Source organism: Natrix helvetica (genome assembly GCF_964273705.1).
Source record: "Natrix helvetica genome assembly, chromosome: 3".
Classification (NCBI taxonomy): Eukaryota; Metazoa; Chordata; class Lepidosauria; order Squamata; family Natricidae; genus Natrix; species Natrix helvetica.
Window position 1 is genome coordinate 120,827,483 of NC_138549.1, and position 25,160 is coordinate 120,852,642.

The following is a 25,160-nucleotide window of genomic DNA, read 5'->3' on the forward strand; positions in this document are numbered from 1 at the left end:
TTTGGGTATTTTAGAGCATTTTTTTTCTTTAAAAAAATACTATAAAGTTATAAAAAGCAAAGAGGCTTCGAATTGGATCCATGGACAGAGTTCTCAGACTGCTGGCTTCTGCAGAACGCAGGCACTTGCTGTTAATGTGCTTTTGACTGTCAAGACAAGAAAAAAAGAGAGAGTCAATGCAGAATATGGCAGTTCGTGTCATCCCAACCACAGAAAAATGTATCTACTGTGGCTTAGTGTATAGCCAGTGTTGTTTTGAAATGACCAAAGGACAATCAGCTATACCTATTAATAACTTTTTATGAAACTCAAATGGACTTGATGTATATTGTCATAGCACCAAGGATATTTAGCTGAAAAAAATTGGATCAGGCTTCAAATAAACATGCTCCCCATTCTACTCTCTGCAACATGTGCATACATTGGACTATAATATAGCAAGGAATTACTCCCTTATTGACCATAATTAGAGGTTCATAGTAATCCAGAGAGACAAAAAAAAAACCCACAAAAAAACTCACATCGTACTCCAGCAAGCAAACAGTTATTTCCACATAGTTCTTCCATGTGACTGCAAAAACATTTGAAAGATTTTTCCAGTCCACTTTGCTTAACCAAGGGGACTTAAACTGAATGGGAAGAACATGTTGAACATACAGTATATGAAATTCTGAGTGTAGGGAGATGTGTTCAATTGAAATGTAGTAGAGTGAGCCTGGGGACCTGGGAGGATGTTCTTCTGACATATATACTGAACCTCCAAGTCACTAGTGGCTGGAATCCCACTCAGAGAACATCAGGAGCAACTGCAGCTTAATTTTTCAGGAACAACCAAGTTTTAAAATAAAATCCCTACTAGATTTAGTTTATATATTGCCATGACAAATGAAATAAACTAACTCAAAGCAGAAAGAATCCCTATCTCTTCCTGAGTTGGCAATCGGTAACCGTTTTAGCATAACACAATGTAACGACAGTTGGTGGCATAATATATTTAATAAATATATAATTCAGCTTTTGGGAACTCTGGCTGGTGGTACCAAACAGAGGGTTGGATTATATGATCCTTAAATCGACAATAAGGAATGTGCAGGTCTGTTAAAATATTCATGACTGAGAGAGACAGGGGAACAAGGTCAACCAATCAATAGGCATAGCAACTAAGTCAGCCAATGGGAGTTTAAACAGATCTGAGTCTGTGCAGGGAATTGAAACAGAAACTTAAGCAATCTATCTGGGCTTGTCTGCTGAAATGAATCTAGCTGCTTGTGTTTGCCTGTAACTCTCCTGCCTTGTGTTCACTTGGAAGAACCACCTGTTGGTATTGTATATTTATTAATCTATCTTTATGTATATAAAATAAGTTCATGAATCCTGCTGCATGAGTTATCTGTGTGTGCTTCTGGATTTGAATTTATGCAATGAACTCTGACAAGAGCCTTCTTACTTTAAAACTGAATACGATACCAGCATTTCTTCAAATCAGTTATCTGAAGGTAAGCTTAATCTAAGTATCATTTGAAAATACCTGCATCTGTTTGGCCTTTCATAAAAAGTTTTAGAAGCAGGTTTTTTTTCGTTTTTAGCAGGAGAACAAAGCATACCATATTTTTCGGAGTATAAGATGCACCGTATAAGATGCACCAAGGTTTTGAAGAGGCAAATTTTAAAAAAAGGTTTTGCACTCTGCAAACCTCCCAAAAATGGCCTTTTACTTGAAAACGGGCTTTTTTTTTTTTCAAAAAAAGGGCATGAATAGCCGTTAGGAGGCTTGTAGAGTGTTCCTCGGGAGGGGGGGGGGAGATGAGCAAAAACCAGGCCGTTTTTCATGAAAACGGACCTGTCTTTTGTCAAACAAAAGGGCATTAGGAACCTTGGAGGCTGGGGGGGTGGAAATTGAGCAAAAAGCAGCCCTTTTGGGGTCATTTTTGCCCTCCCCAGCCCCCAGGAGCTCTCTGAAAGCTTTCTACAAGCTATGCATGGCCATTTTGGTGCAGGGGGTGGGGTTTCAGGAGGCAAAAAAAATGCTGTATTTAGTGTATAAGACACACCCAGATTTTCAGCCTCTTTTTTGAGGGAAAAAGGTGTGTCTTATACTCCGGAAAATATGGTAATTTTACTCACACCCCGCCATAAAACCACCATTATTAGCTATGCTCAGATGCCTTGAATGCTCAGATGTCTTTCTCCCAAAAGGAAACTTAACAGCTCTTTGAGTTGCAGAAAACAGAGGTGTGCCTGGCAGAAACAGAAACATCAAAAGGGCTGCTGATCATTAGTTGGGGTTTCATTCCCCATTCCACTCGGCTCATTTTAAGATAAATTTAACTAATTTGCAACATTGCAGTAACATCTATCAGTGTATCCGGAGGCTTGATTTCAGCAAGTTGTTATGAGATATGAATTATACCAGAGACAAAAATGTAGTCTTTAAATTAAAGGTTCATTTCTAATGTCTTGTGCGGTCTCTTTTCTTCAGTTGTGTTTCCAGGAAAATGTATAACCTGGTCTCCTTGATCAAAACCTGACTCTCCCAATATATTTGACTAAATATATTCCTGTCCCTTCTTACAGCTCTTAGCTGCCATTTTTCTGCCACCCATTCCTCAGGATGACAGCAACTGAACAGAAGAACATTCAGCAGACAAAGCTGCTTTTCTATTTCATATGATGAAAAAACTGCATTTGTGAACTGCTGCTTCCTGTACAGCTCTTATGCTCAAGCAATCCTGTTAGGAATCAGAACCGGATCTTTAGCACATGCTAAAGTCTGCATAAAACTGAAGAGCAGAATAAGAAAGGCCGTAGTGCTTATTTTATACACATCACAGCCCGGGTTTGTTTTAACCATGGTTATTGAACACACAATGCCAAGCCATAAACTGTTTTAGAAATAATTCAGGATGGCCCAGAACTGAAGCACACTAAAACTTGGTATGATTTGTGATTTTAGCCATTATGTCTCTGTATTCTGTTCTACAAAGTTGTGCAGAAGTAAAACACTTTTATATGGCTTGAAAGCTAGTATTCCACACATTAGCCACAGATTTCCTCTGTATTTATTATTTAAAATAAACAACCCTCCTGAGAATTTAATAAGACATAGATTTCCCCCAGCAATAAAATTAGTTTCCATGATCATTTGACTTTTCAGTAATTGTCAACTGACTTACTCTACCAATGTTGCTGATTTTTAAAAAATATTTTAAAAACACAACTATTCAAAATATTTGTTATTGAGTGGTACAGAAATTCTAAAAATAGTTCAACAATAACCAAAATAATAACAACATTGCTTAAAAATCCTATTCTTACTACGTGAAAATAAAAATCACACTTATCTGCTCCATGTCCTTATTTCTCATGGTTCAGTTGGGTAATTTACTAAATAAAGCTTACCATACTAATAAAAAAATACAGACTTGAAATGGTGACCATTCATTGGTGTCCGGTGTTGGTGCATTATTTTTCAAATATGTAACAATGCAGGGATCATTCTATCAAGAAGATAGGTGGCATATAAATTTAATAAATAAATATATGCAAACACACCTAAGAAAATACCACATCTGAATACTTTAAATATCACTACAGCAGAAACTAAATGGCATGTGGTACTATCCCCTTCAATACGGATTTTATTTGTTTTGGAGTGTTACACCTGTTTACCTGTTGATGAAAAAGTCAGCCTTGTAATGGCAGAATGCAGACTTTGCAAACAAAGCTGATGAAGACAAAGAACGCCAATACAGCTCTTCCAAGGTGGAGGAAAATACAGCCATACGCTTACAGTACATGTATGTAAGTGCAGGAAGTAAGTCCAAGGCATGAGCTTACCTTCATTGTGTTCTGCTTTTCCTCAAAGGAGACAACTGGCTTCTTCCTTCTGATTGTGCCGCCCAAATCAGATGAGGAACAAGAAGGCATGGATGAGGGCAAATGTTTGGTCTTCACTGGCCTACAGTAGGTGGCTGAATTTTTGCGTCTCTTGGCCTCTTCATCTGAGATGCAATTGGTCAGCAGTGTTTTTGGACCATTCAATGAGCAGCCCTGGTTCTCCAGTGATGAGGCTTTGACTGGCATGTGGCTAGGTGCACTGCAATCCAGATGGTTGACTCTCTTGACCCTGGCCCCTGAAGAGACTGTCCCATTCAGGGAAAGGTTGGAGGAAGCCACCACAGATGTCTTGGCCTTGGCAGATGGATGGGACACCTGGCAGCCAACTGCTTTGTTCTTGCCCAGATCAAGGAAACAAGATTGTTTATAAGGTGGGCTAGCAGGGACACTGGGAGATTGTTTGCGCTTCCGAGCTAAGGCTTCTGGCTCCACATTACCAGCCATCTCCTTGGCTTTGGAGGACTTGCTGGCCTTGTTCGAAGGCAACTTGCTGAATGATGGTGATGGGGTATTGGCTGGGAGTGGGGAGGTGATGGATTGGCTTCCACCCATGCAGTCTGACTGGCTACAGGCAGCTGCGGCATGGGGTGAACCAACTGCATAGTTCACACTATGGTGGTTACGGCTGTCTCTGGATGCCATGGTTACTGAAGTTGCCCAGGATACAGAGGTCCTGCTTGGGGTACTGTGGGGAAGGCTGCAAACCAGGGAGGAATTGTAATTTGGGGATGTATTGGATGTAGAGAAGCCCAAAAGCATTGGAGATGATGTGGAAATTGGATGATCAGCAGCTGGAGGAATCCTTCTGGGTGGGTCGAAGCAAGAAAACAAGAGTTAAGAAACAAAGCTTGTTTAACATACCAGCTTTCAATTACTCTACCCAAATATCAGTACTGAATCATAGAATCTTTGGGCTGGAAGGGACCTTGGTGGCCTAGTCCAGTCATCTGCTCAGGGAAGGTGTCTTTATTCTATCCTGGACAAACAAAACGTCTTTATTATTTTCTTTGTTGCCTTTTTCTTTCTACTTTTTTCTTTTTCATTATGCTTTAGTTTTTTCATACAGTATATCCAAATTATAAAGGATCTCTGTTGTCCTTCCGATTCAAAACTTTTCTTTCTTTTCTTTTGCCTCTATTTGCTGTCAAATTCAAAGGTCTTTACAAAAACAGATGCCTGAAAATACATGTATCTTCTCCATCATCTCGCAACCTCTTCCTCTGCGAGGCTCACTCATTGTTCAGATAGGTTTTCTGTCTGCGAAGGATATACCATCAAACTTGGTAATCCAGTGCCATCTACTGGAGAATCCCCCCCCGCCCCCCCAGCAGCAGAGACTCAACAAATATTTCTACAGGCTTAAAAAGGACTGATGATGAAGCAGAGGAAAAAAAGCTAAAAACACATGACCACCTCCTATCAAACACATGTATGACATGTAAAGGTGAGCCTACCTATTGGAACACAAGAAATATTTAACTGATCCTTATTTGTTTCCAAGGATCCAGATATCCTTTTATATTCTCAGATGCCATTTCTGTCAAAGAGATACAAAACTGTACAATACAACAATTTCAGTCTTGCTTGGGATGAAAATGAAAAACTCTCTTCCAAAATGACACCTCTCTCACGTTTTCACAATGATAACGAAGAGTGTAAAACTATCGTTCTGTACTTATGATGAATGGATTGCGGAACAATATTCTATATGAAAATCCACCAATGTTCTGTTGTTGCGTGGGCTTTTTTTGATAGTACTAGGTAAAGACAATTTCTCAGTTTTCCAACAATTGTTTTGGGTGCCTTTTAATCTGTGCACCATTTTACCAGTGCTGTTTTTTAAATTAAATTGTTAGTGGTTTTATTCTGTTTTTTTTTTTTTACAAACCAGTTTCATTGTAACTGTTATATGTCTTTAAGCCATAACTGGACAGAAAAAATAGTAGTTTTAAAAAGAAATGAACAAATAACGGTAGATATAATTGAATTTTCAGGAATAAGGAGGGTCTGTGCTGTTTTTGCAATTTTCCCTTTTTTCTTCTTCTCGTGTCTTACAGGCCCAACCTCTAAACATTTCTAGTGTTTGTTTGATAGATGCTGTTAAATCTTGTTTAAGAGTACAAATTTAGTAATACAATTTTATGTCACCCCTCAAGAGTCTGTTAGGTGAGATACAAACTATGTAAATAAATAAACCAGGACTGGTTTTAAGAAATATGCAAGATTATATCGTGACTTAGAATGGACTTCTTATATAGAAAAACTTCATAATTCTCTTTCATTGCATGCCATGCCCAAATTCATGCATACGACTGTGCAAAGGCAGAAGCACATTCCAAATATTTCCCCAATTTGTTTGCCGTTGTCCTAGGGTAACTTACTTCCACATGTGCGAGCTAAGATGTCTCTCCAGCATGGAACTGAGTGCAGAGCAGAACCGATCCAGTCGTCGACTGAACACATAACAACCTGGGCTCATCAATCTGCTTCCAAAAGTGCAGAACTGTTGTGGTGGGGGGAGGATTAATGGAAGGATCAAAGTGTTAGAAACTCACAATCATGCAAAGAGCACACTCTCAAATTCTACAGTGACAAACAGGAGACAGAGTTTACATCAAGGAAGTTATTCATTCTAGCCCCCATTTCTTCAGCTAGTGAGAAAGAGAAATTAAGTCACCTCCATCATCTTAATTTCTAAGAACAATTAATTTTGTATGGATTCAACCCACGTTTCATTAGTACAGGTAGTCCTCGATTTATGACCACAACTGAGCTCAAAATTTCGGTTGTTAAATGAGACATTTGTTAAGTAAATTTTACAACCTTTCTTGTCCCAGTTGTTAAATGAATCCCTGCAGTTGGTAAGTTAGTAACTCGGTTGTTAAGTGAATCTTGCTTCCCCATTGACTTTGCTTCTCAGAAGGTCGCAAAAGGTGATGACATGATCTTGGGACACAACAACGGTCATAAATATGAATACCAGGTGCCGAGAATCTGAATTTTGATCACATGATCATGGGGGGGGGTGCTGAAAAGGTCATAACAGTGAAAAACGGTCATAAGTCACTTTTTTCTGTGCTGTTGTAACTTTGAACAGTCACTAAACCAACTGTTCTAAGTCGAGGACTACCTGTATAGCAGAGAAGCTTTGCATTCGTTAATCCCAATACTCAAGATCTGGTTGACTGAATCTCAAAGCCAAGAGGAGTTCCTTTTCTTTGGAGAGTTACTTCCTGCCCTTCAAAACACCAGCCTAGGTAGACTAAGGGCTTGACATATTGATTTAATTTACACATCGGGCTAAGCATTATTGAACAAACATAAAATGTCTGGATTTAGAGATCACGTTAAGCCAAAAACAAAATACATCACAGCAGGAGTGGGTTCCAGCTGTTGTCACTGTCAGTTCACTCAGGGATGCGCCGCACGCATTCGCGCTTGATGCACGCTTTGCACCCATGCACAGTACTAAAGAAATGCTTATGTGCATGCGCAGAAGCCAAAAACAAGATGGCGCTGCCCATGGCACCGCGAGATAACCAGTTCGGGGCGTGACAGACCTGGGTCACTGTCAGTTCCAGTGACCCAGGCAGCCAAATAACTACCTGTTCGCCCAAACCGATCCGAACCAGTAGGAACCCACCTCTACATCACAGGATGACTTAAGAGTGACATGTGAACCCAGGCATCAGAAGACCATCTCACAGCTTCACAAGTACAACTCTCCATTCCCCCATAGCTCCACTTTTAACACCTGCCAAGTATCTCCCATCAAAGCCCCAAAACAACGAAGAAAAAGAGCAGGGCGGGTCTCGGTCTGTCACTTACTGCCTGGGGATGGGGTCGTCGTGTTGCATAACGGCAATCTAACTTGCGGGAATCATCTGTGGCATCCTCTTCACTCTCCTCGCTTGTCACCCGGCCCGTGCTCTTCGATGCTGGGGAACGGTAGAGACGGTTGTCAATTTCACTAGAAGATATAGGCACGTCATCAGGGTCACTCTCGGAGGAAACCCCAGACCTGGAAGCAGCAGAAAGAGAGTAAAAGCTGAGCTTTCTGAGAATTGAATTTCCAGAAGGTACGGTGGAAACCACCATATCTGCTCCCTCATCCCAAGTGTGTGTTACCTGGAAAGTGCACAGTGGGAATACGGTTGTTTCGCGTGACAAGAAGAAGCAGAAACATTGGACAGAACCAAGGAAGTCTGTGACATGGAAGAGAAGTCCTGCAACAGCCGTTCGCTAGCTATGTCTTTCCTCACTGGACTCTTGTCTTTGGGAGACTCGCCTTTCTTGGTGCTGGCCTTCAGTTCGGCTACTAAGACATCGAAGTCCTTTGTGCGGCCTTGAACCTCTCGACGCTGATGCACAGAATGGATCTGGAGTACAGGCGAGAGAGGCAGGTTCGGTTTATTAGCTGGCGGGTGGAATAGCAAGCTCAGAGAGAGGATGTGATGACAGGCCAATTTCAAATAAAGAACATCCCACATAAAACCCCATGAGTGGTACAATCTTATGAAAAGTATGTGTGCCATTTCTCTAGTGAATATTTTAACCAGTCTCCGAGAGACTGGCCCTGAAGCAGACATTATGGTTAGAAAAGCATTATTGCTATGGGAGTAGATAAATCTTTTCTTGGGGTGAAGACCTCATCTGATAATTTAATGGGCTCCCAGGAGGTCATACTCCAGGGATTGCTTGAAACTAGAATCAAAACGAAGACAAAGCCAAACTTAATGTCATTCAATTCAAACATTAACCGCACCCTACGTTTAATAATTTTCCATTTCCGCCACAATTAGACATGACAGTTCAGTAGCATATTTTGTTCTTAATCTGAATCCAAGACTTGCTGAGAATGCACATGGCTTCTGACAGATACTAAATTAAATAGGAATTACTAAAGGTTTGGCAGGAAACAAACCCCTCTGGTTTATTGTTACAAAGCAGAGAAAAATTGATTACATACAGTTGCATATACTAACATATTATTATTACAGGGTCTGAGAACTTATCCAAAGCTATGTTAAGGAGATATATTCATTGTACCTGTAACACGTTTAGGTTATGTTGTGTTGTGTTGTGTTAGGAATAAGCAACAGTAAGACAAAGACAAAGAAGGTATGAACTAAGAAAAATATAACTAAGCATACACATATCTACCATGTTTCCCCAAAAATATGACATGTCCTGAAAATAAGGCCGTGCCAGATTTTTGGGGTGGACAAAAACATAAGCCCTCCCCCAAAGAGCTTGGCACAGCCTCAGGGGTGAACAACTGTCGCAGCAGTGCAACAGAGCAGCCGTGAGGTGACCGTGCTTACAAGGAGCCGCCCGGCAATCCCCCTCTCCAGCCGGGTAGAGCGCCACTCACTGACCTAGCAGTATCCCAAAGGTGCCAAGCCACAGGAGCCGGGGGGGGGGCAGCTGCTCGCAAGAGAGAAGCCACCCAGCAACCCCAAAACAATAAGCCCCCAAATAATAAGGCCAAGGCCATATTTTGGGGGTCAAAAAAAAGACCCCGTCTTATTTTCGGGGAAACATGTTAATAAAGGAGAATATTTGTAGCTCAGGGTTGACATGACTTGGTGCTCTCTGAGCTGGCTTGTTTTCTTGCAGATGTTTCATTACCCAAATTAGGTAACTTCATCAATGCTAGTAAGGAGTGCAATATGCTATCAGTTTATATTCTGGTGGCTTGTCCTGTCAGTATTGGTGGAGGCAGTCTTAGAAATTCTTGGTTGAGCTGTTTGCTGTTGGCTTCTTTGCCAGTTTCTTGAATGGGGTATTGTTTACTTGATAGTTGATCTAATGTTAACGATGGAGTTAATCTATGGTGACTTGGGTGCTGATAGCTGGTGGAGAGATGCTTGGGTCTTTTTGTTCCTTTTTGGGCTGGGTGATTGTCTCTTTTGCATAGTCTATAGAAGTTGTTAATGTCTATATGTCTATTGATGACTGATTTGTCAGAGTGCCAGAACTTTCTTAATTTCCCCCTTTGTCTTAATCTATTTGCTCTTCCTTCATGTATTACTTGCAAGTCAATCCTCCTTCATTCTAAGCGATCAAGCCACCACAGTGCCTATGTTATGGACCAGTTACTGACTTTCATATTTATTCCAAACTCAGCATGCATTCATTTTCAACTCTGTTGTGTTCTCGTTTCACCCTATGCCCTTCTTAAACCCCCCATTCAACTTCCTTATATTTTACTCCTGAAATATCTAACACTCATTTTCATATAACCAATCAAGTAGAAGCATGCTTTTATTCCTAGCTACCTTCATTCTTTCAACAAGTATTTGATTTCTCACACAGAATACACAGTATGCACCATGTTTCTATCAGTATTTACACATCTTAAAATTTCTCAAGCCATTTCCCTGTCTTTAATAATCATCCTACCAAGGTCACAAATCCATCTACTTCCTCTAGTTCTTCCCCCCATGTATGTATAACTTAAAATCATTCACTCCATTTCCTTGTCAAACATAATTGCCACATTCACACTGCTCCCTGCATCATACACTCTAACATTCACTGCAAATTATTCTGTTCTCAGTTAACACAGCATCATCTGCATACAAAAGTACATGTATATTCATGTGCCCAAAGCAACACTCCTCTAATGTCACTGCAAGCATTCCTTATACATTTATCGATAAATACATTAAGCAACCTAGAGAAGTCCTGTATCGTTGTCTTACCTCCAGTTATGGTTGAATCATTCTCCAAGCATATTTATTTTAACACACGTTTTGTTTCCCTCATATACCTCTCTTATCACCATCAGTAAATAATCTTCTACTCCATATTTTCACAAAAAATATTGAATGAATATCCACATTCATTCAAGCAGATTCACTTTATAACATATTTTGTCTAAATCAGTAATTGCCGTCTGCATACCACAACTACCACACACAATCAAAGCACATCTGCATCAACACTGCCTGCACACGCAAAGTGCAAGGGCTTTGATCCCATGGTTGAAACCATCGTTTCGATTTTTTTGATTTCCCATATGAACATCCCTGCTGGCAATCCAATAAGATATCCCGAGGAAGACACAATAGCACCTATACCAGCGATGGCGAACCTTTTTTGGCTCGCGTGTCACAAGTGGGGGGAGCGCAGGGGGGTCGTGTGCGGGCGTGCCGCACCCATAGTGCGCATGCGCGCACAACGCGCAACCCCCCCATTTTTACATGCTTTTTTCGCCCTCCCCAGGCTCCAGAGGCATTATAGGAGCCTGGGGAGGGCGAAAAGAGCCTCCCCTGCCCCACCCCGGAGGCCCTCTGGAGGCTTCAGGGACCGTTCGGAGGCTTCAGGGACCATGCGGAGGCTTCCCTGAAGCCTTCGGAATGCTTAAAACCACCCTCCGAGCAAACCGGAAGTGACTTCCGGGTTGCTCGGAGGGTGGTTTTAAGCGCTCCAAAGGCATCAGGGAAGCCTCTGGACGGTCCCTGAAGCCTTCGGAATGCTTAAAACGACCCTCCGAGCAACCTGGAAGTCACTTCCGGTTTGCTCGGAGGGTGGTTTTAAGCGCTCCGAAGGCTTCAGGGAAGCCTCCGGACGGTCCCTGAAGCCTTCGGAATGCTTAAAATCACACTCGGAGGGTGGTTTTAAGCGCTCCGAAGGCTTCAGGGAAGCCTCTGACGGTCCCTGAAGCCTCCGGAGGGTCTCCGGAGGGGCGGGGGAGGCTCTTTTTGCCTTCCCCAGGCTCCTATAAAGCCTCTGGATCCTGGGGAAGGTGAAAAATGGCTTTTAAAAAGGTGAACTCAGCTGGCCAGCGCACGCATGCGCGCTGGCCAGCTGACAGGGCAGCGCCTCGCGTGCCTTGACAAATGGCTCTGCGTGCCACTTGTGGCACACGTGCCATAGGTTCGCCATCACTGACCTATACAAAGGCACCTCTCCACTATTCCAATGTACAGACAAAGCAATTATTTGCATGGCGATACAAGATCACCTGCTAGAGATCCCCAGGCCAGATTGCCATTAAAAACAAAGGAGGGCAGCCTCTTGAAAAGAAGGAACTTATCCCACCAGAAAGTATGAGAGTGGCAGTCATAAAGGCAACTCGCTGCACTGCATTTCCCATCTCTCCAATCACTTTAGAAAGCAGACTTACATTGCACAGCGTCTTACCTTGCAAGTGAGTAACCGAGTGCAAACTTTCTTGGTTTCAGGATTCACCACGCCACATTGGCGGTTTAAGTCACATTCTTTCCCTATGGGAACAAAATACAGAATTAGATGCCAAAGAGTCACATTTCTGCAGGTCTAATGACATGCCTCCCCACCCAATAACCCTTTGATTTCCTTATGAAGGCAGCCCCCTTATTGAAAATGCAGTATAGGTAGTCCTCAACTTATGACCACAATTGAGCCCAACATTTCTGTTGCCAAGTGAGACATTTGTTAACTGAGTTTTGTCCCATTTTGCCACAGTTGTTAAGTGAATCCCTGCAGCTGTTAAGTTAGTAATACACTTGTTAAGTGAATTTGGCCTCTCCATTGACTTTGCTTGTCAGAAGGTCGCTAAAAGGGATCATGTGACCCTGGAACATTGCCAACTGTCACACATATGAGTCAGTTGCCAAGTGTCTGAGTTTTGATCACATGACATGGAGAGGCTGCAATAGTTGTAAGTGTGAAAAACAGTCATAAGTCGCCATTGCAATTGTGAATTGTAACTGTTGTAAGTCGAGGACTACCTGTATCTCAAAAACAAAGGAACCATTATTCACTTTTTATTGTTAGAGGTGCATTAAATACAATTCTTTATGTAAATGAATGGCATGTCTCATTTTGTATTTTTATATTTATTTTCTTGCAGCTCTTTGCTTTATTTTAAGGGTTAGCCTACATGGAATCATATCTTTTTGGGTAGACACTGAAGTGACATCCTTTGTGTCTTTGCCCAGAATTGTAATCATATGGCTTTAACTGAAAAGAGAAATCCTTTGAGGGCTTGGAGAAGACCATATTCTTTCCCTCCAAACTCACTTCCCCTAGCTGTTAAGTAGCTCACATCACACATCCTTCACAAAATCCTATAATCCCAGGTCCTAAAAGTGAGCTGATACATGCACTATTTTCCCCTTCCCATCCACTCAGGTGCCTTTGGGACAAATGTTCAACCTCATGGAATTAAACTGGATAAACTGGTTTTGCACAGTAGATACACTGGTTTTGCAAAAATTCCAAAGTGGTTATGACACACCCTTTTTCTTTTGACAAAGGATGAAGTGGGAGAGGTGATAAATATACATGGGAGGAGGCATCTAGGCTGGCATCGGTTCTCTCCCTTCAGGATTGCTGGATGCAAGCCAAAAGTCGCAAAGAACTTTCTTTCAACTTTGCCCTGTGACCTAGGTAGCAACCCCATCCTTCCTTACAGATGAAATGAAGGTTGGATTTATGGGAAATGTTTTGCTTAGGAAATACGGCTACCAAACCAACTTTCATTTTTACAATACCCCCCATTAAAAAGACACTATTATGTAATCATTTCTGATGGGTTAACTATTTATTACATTGTCTCCAGCCAGAAGATGACACAATTAGAAAGGCAAGACTCACGAGATAATTTCTTCAGAGATTTTACAACACCCAATTCTTTCTCACTCAGGCTAGACGCATTCTCCAGTTTCCTGTTCAAGGTGTCAGCCGTTACTACGGAGGTGCTGCCAGATTTGGCTGATGTCAGAAGTTCTTTTGGTGACGCCAGTAAGGAAGGTTTGCCTAGAACCTCTTTTGAATTAACCGAAGACTGTTTGGGAATGGCCGTGTCAGAAAGCAGAGCGGGAGTTTTGATTCCATCTCCATCGGACTTTGGAAGGCTGGAGATCTTCTCTAGGTTCACTACAGGCACAAATAAGCTGGAGGGCAAAATAGCACACGTGTTTTGGTGTTGATGTCACATGCAATCTTCTCAAATTTTGCTTCATCTAAATTCCCAAAGAAAGTAACTTGGAGGCCTTGTAAAGACCCTCATGATGGTTGGAGTTCTATACCGGCAAACTCTTGCAGCAGCTTCATTCACAGAGCTGCCTTCCTCATTTATTAGCATTTTATTTATGGATTAAAAAGAAGCAAGAGCATGTAATCATTGCATGAGAAGGCTGGCCAAATAGAAGGGATGCAGGAGAAAGTAGAAGAAGTAAAGATGTGAAAATAAAGCTCAGCTTCCAACAGATGGAAAAACCAAGAGTCTGTGAAAAGTGGGGAGTACCAACATTGATAACTTCACACATGATCCCAGCACCTAGCAACACAGTCTTCTAGATCACTTTCAGCCATCAAAAGACCAAGCCAAGAAGAACATTTGCCATCATGCGTCACCTTTTAGTAAATACACTCTGGTTTAAATGCACTAGATAAATATCACAGCTCACCTTGTTAGTAAATATGCTCCATTTCAATATAAATACACTCTGAAACCAAACATGGGGTCATCTGAACCCAAGGGAGCAATCGTATTTTCTCACTACACTTCAAAAAAATTCCAAACACTGTTATCTCGCTAATGGAATTCAACCTTAATCATTAAATAAATGAACAAGTTTCCATCCATCATGCAGAAAACGGATTTATGTTTTGACTGTACATTTTTAACTGCTGCATGCTAGCTTTTCCATGCTAAATTTCCATTAGCACTTGTAATTAAATAAATAACATTAATTAGTTAATAGAAAGTCACAGAAGTATCATAATGGCATGAAGGAAGTACATAGTATTCAGTGGTGGGTTGCAGGCGGTACGCGAGTACCGGAGCCAGAAATCTTCAAAGAAAAAAAATATCTTATATTTACATGAAATATAAACCTTACAGAACAAGAATATAAATGAACCATAGAAGTACTTGCAGATTCCCTGTGTCACCTCAGAATGTATTGTAAGTGTTATTCTACATTCATTCATTCATTCATTCATTCATTCATTTTCTATAGCTGTGTGACTCAGTTTTTATAGCTATCCTGAAGGAGATTGTTTTTCTCTTTCTTACCGCACTTCAACCAACAAACACATAACTAGGATTGCTTTCTCTAAAGCAGGGGTGTCCAAACTTGGGAACTTTAAGACTTGTGGACTTCAACTCCCAGAATCCCCCAGCCAGCATGGCTGGCTGGGGAATTCTGGGAGTTGAAGTCCACAAGTCTTAAAGTTCCCAAGTTTGGACACCCCTGCTCTAAAGTATGAATAATAAGCTGAGATCTTCTCAAAGAGAAAGGTTGGACTCATCTCACGAAGAACCTTACCATAGGTTGTCCTTCGGCATCTTCTCTGTCTTCTCTGGCACATGTTGGGTTTGATTAAAGAAGCTCTGGGATTTTTCCCTCCATGATTTGGTCGATCCATGACTGCCACCAACAAGAGGTCGCCCATTGACTGCATGACACTTCTGCAAATTGGATGAAGGCTGCACCCGACCACAGAGTTTGCTGAGAGGTCCATGGCGTCTCTCTATGTGGGAATAACAATGCTGTTAGCCAAAAGGCTTGGCTAGAGAGTGAAGGAGCGTGTGAGGAATCAGCAATCAGATTGCAAAGTGCAGGTCTGCCTTAGGTATGAAGTGGGATAGGTACAACAATAAGCCAGGGCCTTTTTAAAAGCATATTTTCCATAATTAGCCACTGTTATTCTACTACAAATATGCTATGATTCCCAATCTCTTTCATCAGCCATTAACAAAATATTGTTCTCTTCTCAAAGCTACTCAGGGATAAAAATAATGCAAACAACGTAAAAAATATATAATAGGTACTTTAGCCTGATCGCTCACCTCCCAGTCAAAACTGAATCCATGGATCACAACAGGCCAACGAAGTCAGAGGGAGCTTATGCAATTCTGTATTTCATTGCAGTCAAAAATCATTTAGATACCATGTTTCTCCGAAAATACGACAGGGTCTTATTTTCTTTTGCCCCACGAAATATGGCCTTGGGCTTATTATCAGGGAGGGCTTATTGTTTTGGGGTTGCTGGGCGGCTGCTCCCTTGCGAGCGGACTCCCAAAGAGCACTGACCTAGGGGGTATCCTGAATTTGCCAAGCCGCGGGAGATGGGGGGTGGGCAAAGCGCCACGTGGCTTGGCACCTTAGTGATACCCCTAGGTCAGTGAATGGCGCTCTGCCCGGCTGGAGAGGGGATTTGCTGGGCAGCTGCTCGTGAGCATGGTCACCTCATGGTTGCTTCACCCCTGAGGCTGCGCCCGGCTCTTTGGGAGCCCGCTCACAAGGGAGCAGCCGCCCGGCAACTCCCCCCTCCGTCCAGGCAGAACACCACTCCCCAACCTAGCGGTATCCCGAAAGCAGCAACGTGAGTGCCTTTCCCCCACCCCCGCAGCTTGGTGACTTTGGGATACCACTAGGTCGGTGAGCGGTGCTCTGTGTGGCCAGAGGGGGGGGGTTGTCCAGGGGGGTTATTTTCAGGGGTGGGCTTATATTTTTGCCCATGCGAAAAATGTGGCAAGGTGTTAGTTTTGGGACAGGCCGTATTTTTGGGGAAACACGGTAGTTTTCACTGCAAAATTCTGGATCTTTCCTTTTCTTATCGATTCACAACCCCCCCCCCCTTGATTTTATATATACAATTCTGCCCTAGGAAAGGCCTGTTGTCACTAAATTTGAGCTTTCACCCAGAACCTTAGAGCCAAAGCATCTAGAACTGGGTCTGGAGCGCCCAAAATTCAGAAGCAGATTTGCATACCTCTCCGGTTTACTAAACCACATTAAAAGTATCTTCCTGTTCCTCGGCCTAACTCTTTACTACTAGTAGCACAAGTCACTTCTAATCTTGATTTCTGATTATTACATAGTTAAATCCACGTAGTTTTCCTGACATTTTTTTCCAGAAGACAGTTATGATTGCTTCTTTCTACAGTGCTGAAAGAGAATGATAGCTCCAAGGTTACCCAGCTGGCTTCATCCTAAGGGAGGAAGACTAGAATTCATGGTCTCCCAGTTTTTAGTCCGGTGCTTTTAACAACTGCACCAAGTTGGCTCTTTTTTGCTGGCAACCCTCAAAGTGCACCTTTTCAAATTTGTCCCAGATAGCTGTGAGATAGAAAAGAGGTTACTCTCTCTCTCTCTCTTTCCTGTTTGTTAAGGAATAGTACTCATTAACTGTACATAGCCAACCACCAAGATACAACCATAGGGCTCAAAAGACAAACCTCGTACAGTTTTCTTTGTGTGACTGCCACTAGCAACATATACAGGATTATTCTGTCCCTCTAGGCATGACTCGTAAAGCCTAGGGTACAACAGAAATGAAAATGGTATTTCTTCCATCATATAATTTGAAGCGATATATGTGGTTGCCCACTGAAACCCTGAGCAGATCCAACCTATCTTGCTTCAGCAAGGATACTGCGTCATGTGGCTTCTGCTCACATGCTGGATACTTCTGTCATTCTATTCACCCATTTACCTCTTATTTGCCAACAGGCTAAATTACAACTTTCCAAGTCGCCAAAGGGCTTCAAATTTAGACCCTTGGCTTGCTCCAACTGAGAACATATGTTGGTAGCGAGCAAAGAGATTTTGATAATCCTCATGAAATGACTACTTCCCCTCATCTCCCTCCAGGCAACAGTCCAGCTCTGGATAAAGGTAGAAAATTGAGATGAAGATAAATAATTAACAGATGTTTCCTAAGGGAAATTTCTTACATTTAATTTCCTTAGCTGAGTTTCCTTACGCTTCCTTCTTCAGTACAGAAACCAAAAAGAATGCCTTTTAGGCACCACTATCATCCCCTTTGCCCACAGACAGAAGCACTACTCCCAAGTAAACTTCCTGAGAGACTACAGACACTCAACTGGCATGTCGACTGCCTAGCTTACCGCAGTGCTTCTGAAAGGCTTGAGGTTTGACCACTTGGCCACAGTGGTTACACACGACCAGGTAGAACTCATCATGAGCCGGGCAATGACCAAAGATAGACATGTCTGAAAGGACAAGAGATGCGAGCGATGAGAGCACACTCAAGGAAGAGACCCATGTCAACCTGTTAATTTTGCAGTCTAAGAAACACGTAAGCAAACCTATGAGCAGAATGTGATGCCCAGTGGACAGATTAAGTCTGTGTGCAGCTGAGCTACAACTATTAACACCCCACACCACTGAGCTCGCTGATAGAAACTGGAAGAAGTGGCAATTCAGCAACACCTGGAGAAACATAGAATCTCTCTCTCTCTCTCTTGACTTAAAATAATAGAGAGAGAGAGACGGAGCTGAGAAGAAAAAGTTGTATTTTTGTCACAATTATTTCACACACTAGCATTTCTTGGATTCTTTGTATGGGTGCAAGATGGAACAGCCAATGCTTGTAAGGTGCATTGTTTGGTTATAATAAGTGGTTGTTTATATCAAGCCAGGCCATGGTCCAACCAGCCAAATGCCCTTTGCTGTAACTGGCTAGTCATCTCACAATGGCAGGAGTTGCAAGCACTGAACGGCAGCGCCTATACTCTGATACTTAGCAAGAGAAGTGCCAGTTCTTAGTTGAAAGGCTAAATGATCAGTACCTTAAAGCAACATTGCCCAACTCATCACCCCCCTCAGTGTTGACTACGATTCTTATGATATCCTGATAATACCAGCCGATGATAATGGGACTTGAAAGCAATTGTATGTGGAGGGCATTAGGTTGAAAAAAGACAGATCTAATGCTGGACCACCAAACTAGGCATTCCAATCTGTATGCATTTTATATTTTATGTGTTATTCACATTTAGGTTGTTATTTTCACAAGCAGCTATTCGGTTTAGAAAAGTGCCATTTAGTGATGTGGCCTCCAGATCTAGTCTGGATATTGCCTTTCCCTGCTAATATGTGCACACGTTTAAAAAAAAAACACCCCAAAAGGTGACAGAACAAATGGCTATCATCTGGCAAAGGGGGTTCTCACATGCTGTCCCATGCTCTGTAACATTGGCAGCAAGCAGCCCCACCTCCTAGCACAGCTGGGGTAGCTGAAATGGAAAACAAAGAGTCACAGACGGGCTAGAAAGCCATGAAAAGACGCAGGGCAGCAGGGCAGGAAAGAGAGGAAAGCTGCCAAAAAGGAGGGAGGGACAAGGCCCAACTAATTGCAGACTCTCCAAGGGCTTGGCTGGTTCAAAGTGATTGCAAAAGTCAGACAAAAGCACAGCAGAAGTTCATCTAAACATTCTGGCTTGGGTGTCCCATGCAATTCACGTTTCCAAAGGTCTGCTAAAGAAGCAGAAGGAGCTGCAGGAAGAATTTGGGGTATGATCAATCTAATCTGGAAAAAAAAAGCCAAAAAAAAATAGCAATAGTACTTAGACTTATATACCACTTTACAGTGCTTCACAGCCCTCCCTAAGCAGTTTACAGAGTCAGCATATTGCCCCCAACAATTCAAAAATGGTTTCAGTTCCTGATGTCATTGCTGATGTCAACATTCTTACCTTCTAGTAGGACTTTAATCTGCATCTGTAGCCTTCTCTACTCTAATAAAGAACAGGATTTCTTTAGAAACACATGTACACACACACACACACACACACACACACAAAATAGAGGAAGCTGTCTGATTTCTTGGCAGAGAGTACAGGCAGTTAGTGACTCAGGGCATATTTTTCTAACTATTGGTATTAACAGAGACTGGACTTAAGATGAGTTGGATTTGATTTTATCTCTTCTAGCATGGATTCTAGCATAGTTTTCATTTAATAACATTTCTTTGGAATGCCCTGGTTAAAATACTGAACTGATGTACAGAGTATGATTGATATTTGAGGTCAGAAAAGAACAGTCTGAGAACATATTGGGCCCCTCCCTGCAGCCTTGACTCATTTGCATGAGTCATCTGGAGTCTCTATAAAGGTCTATTTAACTCAGTTTTAAGAAATGCTCGAGATCGTATAATATGAATATAAGGGAAACTATGGACAAATGATCTTTAGGCATAATATGGTGGGAAGTCAGTGGCTTTTGCTTGGGGCTCATGCAACTTCATTTTATTAGAAATCATAGAAATGAAACCATAACAAAAGAGGCTTTGAAACTAGTTTAGGTTATCTCAAATCTATGGAAAGGTCATATTAAGTGTTTGGTCAATAAAAGGGTTACAAAGGCAAGATGGGAAGATTCAAGACAAAAATCTACAAACCGATTGAGATATCAAGGAAGATATACTGTACCTTCAAGACTATATTGATTTCCTAATCAACTTATAAATTGATGATAATATAAATTGTAATTGTAATAAATTGTACCCTGTTTGCCTGAAAATAAGACCTCCCCAGATAATAAGCCCAATCGGGATTTTGAGTGCATGCGCTACAATAAGCCCTCCCCCCAAAATAAGCCCTATTTGAAAATATTGCAGCACAGCAGTAGCCATGAGGTGACCACACTCGCCGCCTCCTGCACTTCAAAAATAATAAGACCTCCCCAAAAATAAAGCCAAGTGCTTATTTCGGGGGTCAAAAGAAAATAAGACCCTGCCTTATTTTGGGGGAAACACGGTAGGAGCATTTCTCCTTTTTATTGTATGATATGGCAAGTTTCATGCCATAATTAGGAAAAATCCATCACTTTTTAAATGGGCAAAACATCAGCCCTCCCTGAAATACAAGAATAAAATCATGGAATAGACACCTTTTACCACCGCTGCCATCCAAGATGTAGCAAGGCAAAAATGCCAATATCAAAGCATTTGCCCAGGATTTGTTCTATGAATTCCAACTTTTCCCTTCCCCACAAATCTTGTGTCCTGGAGAAATTAGAGTTGGTTGTCCTAATGCAGCAAACCCTATTGTGGCTGTCACTCAAAGTTATGGACATGTTACTGCTCCATGGGCAGGCAAAACCACAGTCTTCTGTTTGCAGAATTGAGAAGTCTGTATAGGCTAGGTTAAGGATCACCTGCTGTGTGAAAATGTAATAATTACCATTCCAGACAGTGGAATATACAATACTTATAGTGATATTCATTTTTTATTTTTTTTTGCAGGGCATTTACAAATCCGGAAGATTTGATTTTGATATTTGTAGAGCAAAGGTTTCTACAGTGCATGTTTCACCAGAGTGTTTGATGTTTTCTTACCTTCTTTAATGAGGGTCATTGCATCAATCTTCTTTCTCCCATTCCGACTGTTTTCTTCCAGATCGGACACTAGGCAAATTTAAAAAAAGAAATTGTTTCCATCAGCCAAAATTAAAGCTACTTAAGATACATTCTCTCTCTCAATGCTAACAAGAATGGCATCTAGATACATTAAAATGGATACTTTCTACCCCTTAAAGTTCAACTCAAAGCACACTCAATTAGAATTAGTTCATACTATATAGTAAGGCTTACTAGGGCAGTGATGGACAACCTTTTTGTTACACAGTGCCCAAACTGTGTGTGTGCATGCTATGGCGCATGCACGCTTGACTACCCACGTGTGCATGCACGAGCGACCCCCACGTGGGGGGGGGGATTTGCACCCTCTCCGGGCTCTGGGGGCTTTCTTGAAGCCAGGGGAGGGCAAAAATGGCCTCCCCCGGCCCTCCGAAAGGCCGAAAATCAGCTGGACAGCACACGCACATGCGCGTCGGAGCTGAGGGCTGCTGAGAGCTGCCATGCCAGCAAATATGCTCCACATGCCACCTGTGGCACATATGCCATAGGTTCGCCATCACGGTACTAGGGTTTGTACGGTTATGCCGGTAGGTTGAATAGGCTTACAACATATTTCAAGACAAATAAGTAGCAAAAGGAACTTCGGTCTCCTTTACACATCACACCTTCTCAAACTTGCCATGCAGCACTCTGCAATTACATTAGGTCCTAGTACTGTACTGAAGAGATCCATCTGCAAGCAGATAACACAATGTCTCCAGTACATTTGCGGTTCAATGGATGTTTTTTTTAAAAAAATAACCCTCTCCCCTTCAAAAGCATATCAAATTGATTTCTTGATGAAAATTATTACATTTGTATACCACCTTGCCTCCAAATGAGCTTAAGCAAAGGACTGTGTTGTCTTATTTTTACCTTCGTAACCACCTTTTGCAAAAGGTAAGGCTGGTTTGCCCAAGGTCACCCTGAGCTTTATCGAAGATAAGGAGTTAATTTAATAAAAAGCAATAATCATAGCCGTTCTTAAAATTGCCAAGAGAATAAGGATCCCAAAAATCACCTCTGCTAATACAGCAGATGTTCTCCAGCTTCTGCGAGCTTATAGTAGTGGACCTGCTGAATCTCAGACTTCACTGCCTGCTGTTTCAGCAGAATTGCTCTGCCAATCTATATAAATCAAGAGGTGTGTGGAAGATAGTGACAAGCGTACCGCTCCAGCCATGGAGGCTTTGCAAATTATAACAATGTGGCCATAGAATAAGAACATCAACTCCTATGGTGAGGCTTCATTTGAAAATTCTTTTCTTTTTCACTTAGTTTTCAAATAGCCATCATCCACCAGGATTCAACAAGCACATATGTCAAATGAATATGAATATGAAAGAGGCATGCTTGCATCACATAAAACAATCATTTGTGTACCTGACCTATGCACTTTTTAGGATCAGCATCTCTATTCTTCTAGCAGTCAAACCAAGTTTCAAAAAAAAATAGATGCCTTAAGATGGACTTCAAAATGGAATGCCCAAATTTCAAGGTAAATAAACGCTGCTGGATTTTAGCTCATGGAATCAAAATTTTGCTGATGCTAAAATACAGTGGTGTCATGTTGTAAACCAGAATATTCTGGATTCATTACAGTGGACATTTTCTTACACCACTGTGCATGTGAGTTACCCTAATATTGTGATCTCATATCCGGTCTCCACATGTACAGGAGGAATAAAATAAATGAATTTAGAACTAATATTTCTTCTACTACTTTCCACCTGAGAATCTCTTTGCACTATAGAGACATTCATGCAAGGCCCAAAAGTGTCTAGCAATGAGGTCAAAATCAAAGATATGACTTCAAATTAGCAATGTGAATGTGTCACAGAGATGGTCATCAGGACCAGACTCCTGACTTTAACCAACATTTAATGCTCTGTATCTAATAGATTTCACTCCACCTGGTGCATTCACAAAGACAAGGTGTACCTGCTAAAAATGCATCAATTGCTTCAGCATCAAAACAGGAAGAGGAGATTCAAAATAGTTAATGTCATTTTTTTAAAAAAAATCACAGGATTAAGGCAAAAGGTGGATGCTAAATAAGTACTAACACTTCGATAGAGAGCTGTGAGCAAGGGGATTTTATAACTTGCTTCTAAATCCCTGAAAATACAGGAGCCATTGTACCAACTCTCTGCAGGATCTGGAAGTAGATCAGGAATTATATGAAGGCACTAACTCTATCAAGATAATGGTGGGGGAAGGGAGAAGCTCAACAATATAAAAAGCATCACCAGGGACAGCTCCGCAGACTCTCACCGCCCCTTCTGGAGTCTGCTGTCAGGTTGCACTTGAGAAAGTCAAAGAGACTAAAGGCAATGCTCCCAAGGATAAAAATCACCAGAGGCCGAGCCATCCACCCACCATGTTAATATACTTTTAACCTGCCCCTTTGACAAGGGAGGGCAAGCAGAGCAAAGGATACAACAGATTGAAGGAGGAGGAGCGTGGAGACACTGAATCAGGACATCAGGGATCAGGTTGGTAAGAGAGGAAAGGAAATTCTAGCGGGTGATAATTTAGTGGCCAAGTCAACAGAGCAGAAGAAGCTTGCTATAGAAGATAGAAGGAAGGTGCAAGGAATGCGAAACAGATGGATGGGCGGGGACCAGTTTCAGTGGCCAAGGCAAAGATCTGAATAAAATGGAATAACTTGAAGAGGAGGAAATCCAGAGAAGCAGCACAGCTGTAGGTAAAGCCAACACAGATTTCTGAAAACACTTTAGAAGAACTGGTTGAGAAGCAGCTATAGGGGGATTTAAAGAATAAAATTAATGTAAAATACTAGCTGGCTGAATGTTAAGGGCAAATGTGAACATTTAGAGAAAAAAGCCAAGCAGCAAGTCTAGAGGGACCCAGGTGAGAATTCAAGAACAGCAAGGTATTTTGTGGCTTGCCAGCCCCACGGGAGCATATCAAAGTACGGGATGCTATTTTGGAGAAAGTAGAAAAAGTGACTGTAAAAGAATCAGAGGAAAGAATTCTCAAACGAAGGGGGGAAATTAAAGCAGGGCTCAAAGATACTGATGGGAATTTACACAAACTGTTTCATACATAACTGTGGACTCAAAAAACTAAAGATCAAAAGTCGGGGAGAATCCTGTGAATAAGAGTATAACTAACTACAGTACCCGCATGTCAGGCGGGATCAAAGCAAAGGACAGAACCACCTAACACTGTTGTGTGAGTGGAAACTACGGGGAACAAAGATTATGGTCGACACCAAGATGATCACAGTATGCCCTCCAATACATCAGGCTCGACAGAGGAATCAATTCTAGGAATTCGGGAGATCTGGGGAAACGTGGTTTTGCAAAAAGAAGCATTCTTCAAGCAAGAACTTCCGCGGCGCTAGGACCCGGCGGCTCCTTTGTTTAGGGCGGGCGAAGGGAGGGAGGGAGAGAGAGAGAGGGAGGGAGGAAGCTCGTCGGCGGCGGCAGCAGCAGAAACGGCGACTGAGAAGTGTCCCCCTGCTTCCCCCCGCCGCTCCTCGCTGCCTAAAGGTTAATGAGCGGGATAGGCGCGCTCACCTGTCTCGGTAGTCGGCGGCCCAACTCTCTCCACCCAAGCACTCCAGCTCTGCCCCGCGAAGTCATCGAGATTCGGCAGCCGCCGATCCACAGCAGCCATTGCTACTGCTGCTACTATCGCCGCGCGTCCACGCACCGCCATCACCGCACGAGAACGCGCAGCCCTCCCCGTCGCCGCCGGCATCTTGCGCATGTGCGCCCTGCTCCTTGCACCACGGGAAATGTAGTTCACAAGGTCATGGCGCCTTTCCTCTGCGCATGCCAAGAAAAGCGATTAAAAAAAACCGAGAGGGACATGTTCGCTCTTTCTTTCCACAGTTATTCGTCCACCCCACGACTCCACAACCCCGCCTATAATTTAAGCAATTCCCATCTTTGGGGAAGAAAAAATCCTAAATTTATGACTTTTCCATCAGCGCAGTAGGGATCCTATTCTAAGAAATAACCACATGACTAGACTCGATCTATTGACAGCTAGGTTCTCGAGATAGTAACCTCATCTCCAGGGTGAAAAGAAATATGTTTCGCCCATTCGTCTGTCCCGACTGGAGCTGCTGCAAACCAGATTGC

At 42.2% G+C, this 25,160-nt stretch overlaps 1 protein-coding gene across 3 annotated transcripts; it reads right to left on the reverse strand.

Moving 5' to 3' along the window:
• Window positions 1-24,762, reverse strand: ATXN7L2 (ataxin 7 like 2). 3 transcript variants are annotated; one of them, XM_081947264.1, is made up of 11 exons: window positions 24,591-24,762; window positions 20,986-21,054; window positions 17,753-17,857; window positions 15,165-15,369; window positions 13,486-13,784; window positions 12,049-12,131; window positions 8,026-8,276; window positions 7,726-7,918; window positions 6,279-6,400; window positions 3,838-4,699; window positions 1-146 (listed from the first exon to the last, which is right to left on the reverse strand). In XM_081947264.1, the coding sequence occupies exons 1-11, from the start codon at window positions 24,730-24,732 to the stop codon at window positions 132-134; spliced, it is 2,346 nt and encodes a 781-aa protein (XP_081803390.1). In that variant the 5' UTR covers window positions 24,733-24,762; the 3' UTR covers window positions 1-131. The 3 variants fall into 3 exon arrangements, with proteins under 3 accessions (XP_081803390.1, XP_081803389.1, XP_081803391.1); XM_081947263.1 differs by having other exon boundaries at window positions 3,838-4,702; window positions 24,591-24,761; XM_081947265.1 differs by lacking the exon at window positions 17,753-17,857 and having other exon boundaries at window positions 3,838-4,702; window positions 24,591-24,761.
• Between the last annotated feature and the right edge of the window lie 398 nt (window positions 24,763-25,160).

Excerpts from the sequence above, each read along its gene's own strand:
- ATXN7L2 (XM_081947263.1), bottom strand. The coding sequence starts at position 24,732 with ATGGCGGTGCGTGGACGCGCGGCGATAGTAGCAGCAGTAGCAATGGCT. Across the intron at positions 21,055-24,590 it reads GCCGCCGACTACCGAGACAG|TGTCCGATCTGGAAGAAAAC; the intron begins GTGAGCGCGCCT and ends AAATTTGCCTAG. Across the intron at positions 17,858-20,985 it reads AATGACCCTCATTAAAGAAG|ACATGTCTATCTTTGGTCAT; the intron begins GTAAGAAAACAT and ends TTGTCCTTTCAG.